Raw genomic sequence first — 8003 nt, 5'->3', positions numbered from 1 at the left:
TGTGTGTTATGTTGATTGACTATGCATTGATGTCTTTGTATTTTCTTGCTTTAATTGGACCATGCACTAGCCTTGTACCGATCAAAAAAATGTAAATGATTCAACTTGTTGCATTGCTACAACAAGCTTAAAGAGTGTGAGAAGTGGAGGTAAAGACGCCTTCAATTGGCAAAGACATCCGACGGCGTCGATGGTAAACTTGGCGGGACGCCCTATCGGAGGAGGTTTGAGGAAGAAGATGACTAGTGAAGGAGGTTTGAGGAAGATAATGACTTGTGATGAAGATGCTGACTAGTGCTATCAATTTGTATTTGAAAACTACCAATTTGTTAGGTTTAGATGATGCTAACAATTCTGCAACTTTATATGCATTATGAATCATCTTATGTTATGTTGTCATGTATGAATGTGCTTAAATTTGCAAATTATGTTGAACACAAAGTTTGCTCCTCTAAGTTTTTGGGATTTGGTTCTACAGTGCAAAATTTAGAGGAGCAAATATAGGAAGCTAAGTTTTAGGGAGGATTTTGCTCCTCTTAAGTTTTTGTACTACTTCGGTTAGAGATGCTCTTTTGTCGAAGTAAAATAAACGAACTCCTAAAATAACGAAGTTGTAATAAAAAAACTTACCACTCAACTAGCAAAAAATATACAGATGTACTCACCAGCACATGGATTAACGTTTTAAGAAAAATAACCGACATATATTTCCTCATGAAGATGAACCGCCATCATTTTACATGTATAGTTTAATATTGTTGTCTATAACATTGACATCCTTTTGTACCAAGCAGCTTTTCTCGTTTACAAAAACACAGAATGCAGGCTAACTGAAGGTATAGATCTTATGTTGCAGGTCAAGTCCAAACTGAATAAAGATATGGAGATGATGCAGTAACTAAGAAACAGCGGATGATGCCACGTCTGGAACCAGCGGCATATAATGGCATCATCGTCATTCCCAGGGTGAGTGTTTTACTCCTTGCCATCTGCAGCACGGAGGGATCCAAGCTGGACCGGCGCCTGGGTGCCGACGACCTTGGACGTTCCGTAGGCCGCCATGTCTTTGCCTTCGGACTTTTCTTTTTCAATCTGCTCCTTGATCCAGAAGTATGTTATCCTCAACCCGTCCTGCAGGAATAATTTGGATCCAGTTTCATGAGTATTGATCATTTAATCTGGGTGGCTGAACACAAGAGAAAACTGTACGAAACTTTGGGAGGGTACCTTCAGCCTCATGGTTGGAGCCCAGCCAAGCTTCTCCTTGATGAGTGTGTTGTCAGAGTTACGGCCGCGGACACCCTCGGGGCCAGGGATGTGGTGGATGGGCAGCTGCTTGTCCTCGAAGCCAAGGACAATCTCGGCCATCTCGTTCATGCTCACCATTTCGTCACTCCCGATGTTCACAGGCTCACAGAAATCAGACTTCGTTAGCCTGAAGGCAATTGGAAAAGAAATTACTTAAGCTGACCATAGAAAATAAATTGCTCCTTAGCAAAGTAGAGGACTTCACGATTGCTATATGATTTTACAGAGGATTTTATGACACTGGAAAGTAATGGCGGGATGGGAGCATAAGATTCACTGGCTCAACATGATAACGCATACGCATTTAGGGTGTCAAGTGGGATCCCACCTAAATCCCATTTGTAGTGCATTTTACATTTCTTAGTATAAATTTTGACACAAAAATTTGAACTAAAAAGACAAAATACACTCAAAGTGAGATCCTACCAGGATCCCACCTTGATACCCTAATAAACAACACGCTTTGATAAGAATAGCCTATGCATCTACATAAAATTTTGCGACAAAATACTGCAAGTTTCCTAAAAAAGCAAAGGCATCGCTATTCCTACCAACCTTTGGGCACTACGTAAAAGATAAATACATAATTTCTTGTTGGGTGAGTACAATCAATTAAGAAACTACAAAACAAAGAGGTGTTCCTCACACTGTAAGTTCTCTTCAGTAAAAATCAACGTTCCATCTGATTATCTGAATTTTTTAAGTCTCTGAAGAGCTAGGACAAATAATGTTTCTCTATGAACTAAAGCTGCAAGCATTCAGTCAACATTTCAGCACAAATCATCTTATTACCCAAGCTAGCAAGGGAAGATTGATGGAAAAACTAAATTTATGTAATTCTGCATATTTTCATGAAAAATAGGACATATAAGGAATGGGTTACATAGCAAAAGAAAATGTACTGGACTGTAAAGAACTTATGCGCAAGGTCTTTCTAACCTGAGGACACCCTCCACACATTCATCAATGAATGTGAAGGATCTAGTCTGCAGACCATCTCCCCACATCTCAAAGCGGTCAATGGAGGTTAGAGCCTTTCTGCAGAAAGCAGCAGGTGCCTTCTCCCTTCCACCTATATAGCCAAGTAATTGTCAGAACTCAACAGTTAGCAACCAACACATTATGAATAACAACCATAGATATTAATAATCACCAAAAAACAACTTACCCTTCCATGTTCCATATGGACCATAAATATTGTGAAAGCGACCAACTCGGCACTCTATGTCGAAGTCCTTTGTGTAGTGCTTGCACAGTTCCTCCGTCGCAAGTTTCTCCAAACCATAAGCATCTTGAGGCTAAAGATTAGGCATCACTGAAGTTAGTGCCATTTTATCATAATATAAAAGGTTTCAGTGCAAAAAGAAACATGTATGAGTGTGAAGAGATTATGAAACCTCTGCAGGCCAAGCATCTGCCTCCTTCAAGCTAACAACAGTTTCCAGCTGCTTAAATTCAGGGTAGATACAAGCACTTGAGGCATAAAAGAACCTACAGGGAAGCAGAAGTGAAGTTCAATTTTATTTGGTGATAGCATATTCTTCTCTGACTCTGCTGTTAAGGTTATTGTTTTGTTGTTCTACATATGTTTTTTCCTTCCTTCTATCACTATCAACGTGAGTACACAAAAATTGTAACCATGCATTAGGTCAAAAAATATTTGCAGTTAAACACATTATCATGTTTCTTGTCACGAGTTAAACACTATTACATAGTGGAAAGCCCCAATGTACATTTCCTCTATACAGGCCAACCCTGCAACCCAGACCCTTCAGGTCAGCAAAGCATTATATGCAGCGACACAAATAGTATGTGCTCTACACAAACATTATTTACCAAACCATTTCAGGTTTGCAAAATTTAACACCAATTTTGTAGCTGAACTTTGGAAGATACTACATGGTGCACATGCAACAGACGCGCCCCTCTAGTACATGCTATATGCAACCCACATACAGGCCAACACGAACATTTATGTCAATGCTGCATGGTGCACATGCACTGCATAGCAACAATAACTTTCCCACGCTCAGTTAGTGTCTTCAACATATCGCTTAGTGGAAAGTGCCCGAAGAAGGCTTTCCCAAACTGGGCCAATCCGAACACTTCACTCTGGCAAGCATGAATGTTCTACGGCGCGCAAACAGCAAGTACTATTTTTCATAAATACAATAATAAATGTGAAACATTCGTTCATCCAAATCTGCAAATTCAACAAACTCATAACTACATCCCCTTTATTGATTAAAATTTAAAAGTGGACATACTGCTCCCCAAGGCAAAGTATATGAGGTTTTTCATTTGGAGCGCAGAACAGGCAAGCCTAAACAGGCCTTAGCATCTTACAGTGAAGCACACAAAGGTCGTATAAGGTGGAATGTTACCTTTTGACACCATTGATTCTGCCAGCCTCAAGCATGTTAAAGCTGATCATAGTGTTGTTGTACATGATCACAGAGTGGTTGGACTGGATGAAGCCCATCCCTCCCATATCAGCTGCTAGGTTGAAAACATGGTCAACCCCAGTGGTCACCTTGAGGCAGTTGTCCATGACCCTGAGATCAGCAAGGTGAAACTCGTGGCAGAACATATCCTCGTCCATGTGCTCATTCTTCTTCCAGTCAGAGGCAATGATGTAGTGCCCCTCGCTCTTCAGGCGCTTCGCGAGGTGTGAGGCGATGAAACCGCCAGCTCCTGTAATGGAGATCCGCAGCTTCTCAGCTGGCCAGTACAGCTCCTTCTCCAACTCCGCGTATGTGTGCTTGTCGTTGAGCGCCATTCTGCACTCACACAAGTTAAAGCGTTATGGTGTCAACCAGATATCGTAGGAATACAACAACTAACAATAACATCTTTCAGCAAACAATCGACTTTGACAACTCCCAGCATACAGGCATTGTTTCTAGACACCATTCAGAATGTAGCTACTGAAATCATTACGCCAAGGTGGCAAGGTGGTTGGATAACTCGAGCATGTCGCTTCCTGGATAACTCGAGCATGTCGCTCTCACAGGCCGCCGGCCACCATCCCCCTCTCTCCCGTCAAGAAAAATCCCCCCGAAGACGCCCCCACGCGCGCGTGCCGGGGGCGGCCGGATTCGGCGCGTGCCAAGGTGCTGGGTCGACGACCCCTTCCGCCCCGACCAATTTTCCCCTCTCTCTCGAACGAACGAACTCTCCAGGCGAAAGAATTGTACCTGCACCCGGGGAGCGGAGCGACGGTGAGCTCGACCACGCGGGAGCCCCGCGTCCTAGTTTCCAACTATACTCCGGATTGGCGCGGGAAGGACCACGCGGCCGAGCAGTTCGCTTCCACGGTCGTCCAGATGGGGACGATGCCACGATGGGGACTGAAGTGTTTTTTTTAGAGCAACCACATATTTGAAAAATCAAGTTACATGAAGCAACATATGTGAAAACTAAAAAATAATTTAAGATAAAATAATTATTCTAAATTTGTAGATAAAATCTTAAAAGACCAAGAAATACAAAACGATTCCTAGATTTCCTCCAACCACCGTAGCCAGCGGCCGCCGCCAAACTCCATCGCCGTCGAGACGGACACCGGAAGAGCCTCCAAGCCTCCACCATCGCAAGATCCAAAAAAGCACCATCACCAATGAGGCTTTGTGAGTCGATGAACAGGCGTGCTGCAAGCAGCTAGGCACATGTCGTTATAGTGCATCGACCGGGGGACGTCCCCGTGCTATCTTGGACCAAGACCCGTCGCCTCCCATCGATGAAGTCGGAGAAGAACAACATATCCACCACCTCCGGACCAACATCTTCGTTCCAGAAGAACCACCTGGCCTCCGCCCCAACGCCGTCGTGGATAACGACGGACGTTGGCGATACGCCGAGAAACAAATCTCGCCATATCCGAAGAAAGACTAGAAAATCAAGTCGCCGATCTGAAAGATCGACAAGCACATGATACCATCAACTCGGAGACGCCGCCATGAATGTCGCCACCGGTATGGGAGTGGAGTTGAGGCCGATTTATTTTCATTGGCATCGCTCCCACCACCCCAACGACGCACCACTACAGACAAATCCTAACTACAAACCGAAGGAACGGGTCCCCTCCCCTCCTGCCACGGAGCGGCAAGCAGAGGGAGAGGGAGACAACGCCCATGCCGGCTATGTTTTTGGTTCTAGGTCACTACCGCCTATCGTCACAAAGAGAAGAGCAAAGCGGGTTTCAACTTACAACGGGATATGGGGACTCAAAGTTGGAGGTCGTCTATCTCCACTAATATAGAAATAGCTATAGGGTGGTGATCCAACCCATCGTGGCCATCAACAGTCTAATCAAACGGATCACATTAGCATCGTCTGGCAAAATAGTCAGTCCGACGAACGTTCAATCCCAATCCCTCTAAACCTGTAACCTATCCCCCTACCCCGTGTTTTCTCAACCCGAGACAAGCACGCCACCCATGCCGTTGTGCACGCGAGAGCACACCACCGCTCTGATTCCCGACGGGAGGTGGCCTACCTCCCCTTGCCCTCAGCTGCACATGCCGGCTTCCGGTACGAAGCTTGATGTCATCCTTGTTAGGATACTATTTGGGTTTGTCTAGAACATGAACAGGAATGGCAAGAAAAAGAACAGATATTTCAACTTGAACAGGATGAGGGAACCATTGTTGGTGATGAAAACTGAAAGTGTATATTACTGAATACTATAAGAAACTTTCAGGAGACCCCGAGAAAAATGATTTCTCCATGATGGAGGATCGGATTCAAGATATACCTCAGCTTAATCCTGCGGAAAATGACCTACTAGTTGCTGACTTCTCAGTAGATGAAGTTCATGAGGCCATTTCTCAGATGGAGCATAATAAAGCTCCAGGACCTGATGGTTTTCCTGCGGAGTTTTATCAGGTTTTCTGGAATGTTATTAAGATGGATTTGATGGTAATGTTTGCTTGTTTTCAAAATGGTGAACTACCTCTCTTTAAGTTGAACTTTGGAGTAATCACCCTTCTCCCTAAAAAATAAAATGCGGTTCAGATTCAGCTAGTATAGACCTATATGTCTGCTAAATGTTAGTTTTCAAATCTTCACTAAGGTGGCTACTAATCGTATTTCTGATTTGGCACATAAAGTGGTCAGGCCTACTCAGACTTCGTTTATACCTGGCCGCCATATTTTAGAAGGGGTCGTTATTCGTCATGAGACAATCCATGAGTTACATAGGAAGAAATTATATGGAGTTCTGATTAAAATTGATTTCGAAAAAGCCTATGACAAAGTTAAGTGGCTGCTCCTGTAGTAAGTGATGCGAATGAAAAGCTTCAATAGTGTTTGGTGTGAGCGTATTAAGAATTATATCCAGGGTGGGAGTGTGAAAATCAAGGTCAACGATGATGTTGGTCATAACTTCCAAACCTACAAGGGATTGAGGCAAGGTGATCCATTGTCCTCAATCCTTTTTAATATCATTGCCGATATGTTGGCAATTCTAATTTTTCTCGTGCCAAAGAGGAGGGGCAAGTCAGAAACCTTTTACCTCATCTTGTTAATGATGGCGTGTCTATTCTTCAATATGCAGATGGCACGGTATTGTTTATGGAGCATGACATGGAAAAGGCTGTGAATATGAAGCTAGTTCTTTATATATTTGAACAATTATTAGGGTTAAAAATTAATTTTCACAAAAGCGAGTTGTTCTGTTTTGGTAAAGCTAAAGACTTGGAGCATCAATATAAGCAAATTATTGGGTGCGAGTCCAGAACTTTACGTTTTAGGTACCTGGGTATACCTATACATTATAGACAACTTAGCAATGCAGAGTGGAACCCTGTCGAGAGTCGTTTTGTTTCAAAGCGTGGCTGCCGGCGAAGTAAAATGCTCTCGTATGGAGATAGGCTAGTTCTTATCAACTCGGTGTTAACTAGCCTACCGATATTCATGCTATCTTTTATTGAAATGCCAAATGGAGTAAGGAAACGTCTATACTTTTACCGTTCTGGTTTATTTTGGCAATCTGATGAGAAACAAAAGAAATGCAGATTATCAAAATGGAACATAATATGTAGGTCCAAAAGAACAAGGGGGTCTTGGTATTGAAGTGCTTGTCTCGTGCCAAAGAGGAGGGGCAGGTCGAAAGCCTTTTACGTCATCTTGTTGATGGTTGTGTGTCTATTCTTCGATATGAAGATGACACAATATTGTTTATGGAGCATGACATGGAAAAGGTTGTGAATATGAAGCTGATTCTTTATATCTTTGAACAATTATTGGGTTAAAGTATTTTCACAAGAGAAATTTGTTCTGTTTTGGTAAAGCTAAAGACTTGGAGCATCTCAATATAAGAAAATTCTTGGGTGTGAGTCTGGAACTTTACCTTTTAGGTACCTGGGTATACCTATAATTATAGACAACTTAGCAATGCAGAGCGGAACCCTATCGAGAGTCGTTTTGTTTCAAAGTTTGGCTGCTGGCGAAGTAAAATGCTCTCGTATGGAGATAGTCTGGTTATTATCAACTCGGTGTTAATTAGCCTACCCATGTTCATGCTATCTTTTCTTGAAATACCAAAGAGAGTAATGATGAGGACATCCCATCCATTGATACAACCGTTGTGCCTACAGCCACACAAATACAAGGACCAGTCACTCGAGCTCGTGCTAAACAACTTAACTATCAGATACTTTCGTTTCTTGGAACTATTCCTCACATACATGAGA

The 8003-nt window shown here is 42.9% G+C and overlaps 1 protein-coding gene across 1 annotated transcript; it reads right to left on the bottom strand.

Annotated features, from left to right (window-relative positions):
• Positions 1-656: 656 nt before the first annotated feature.
• On the bottom strand, positions 657-4626 carry LOC124655088 (GDP-mannose 3,5-epimerase 2-like). Its single transcript, XM_047194052.1, has 7 exons — positions 4506-4626; positions 3693-4088; positions 2706-2799; positions 2477-2606; positions 2248-2380; positions 1228-1435; positions 657-1131 (listed from the first exon to the last, which is right to left on the bottom strand). Exons 2-7 carry the CDS (start codon positions 4085-4087, stop codon positions 976-978), a joined length of 1116 nt encoding a protein of 371 aa, XP_047050008.1. The 5' UTR covers position 4088; positions 4506-4626; the 3' UTR covers positions 657-975.
• Between the last annotated feature and the right edge of the window lie 3377 nt (positions 4627-8003).

Source organism: Lolium rigidum, chromosome 5 (assembly GCF_022539505.1).
Source record: "Lolium rigidum isolate FL_2022 chromosome 5, APGP_CSIRO_Lrig_0.1, whole genome shotgun sequence".
In the NCBI taxonomy this organism is placed as follows: domain Eukaryota; kingdom Viridiplantae; phylum Streptophyta; class Magnoliopsida; order Poales; family Poaceae; genus Lolium; species Lolium rigidum.
The sequence above is the reverse complement of the archived record's forward strand: the minus strand, read 5'-3'. Positions and strand labels throughout refer to the sequence as shown.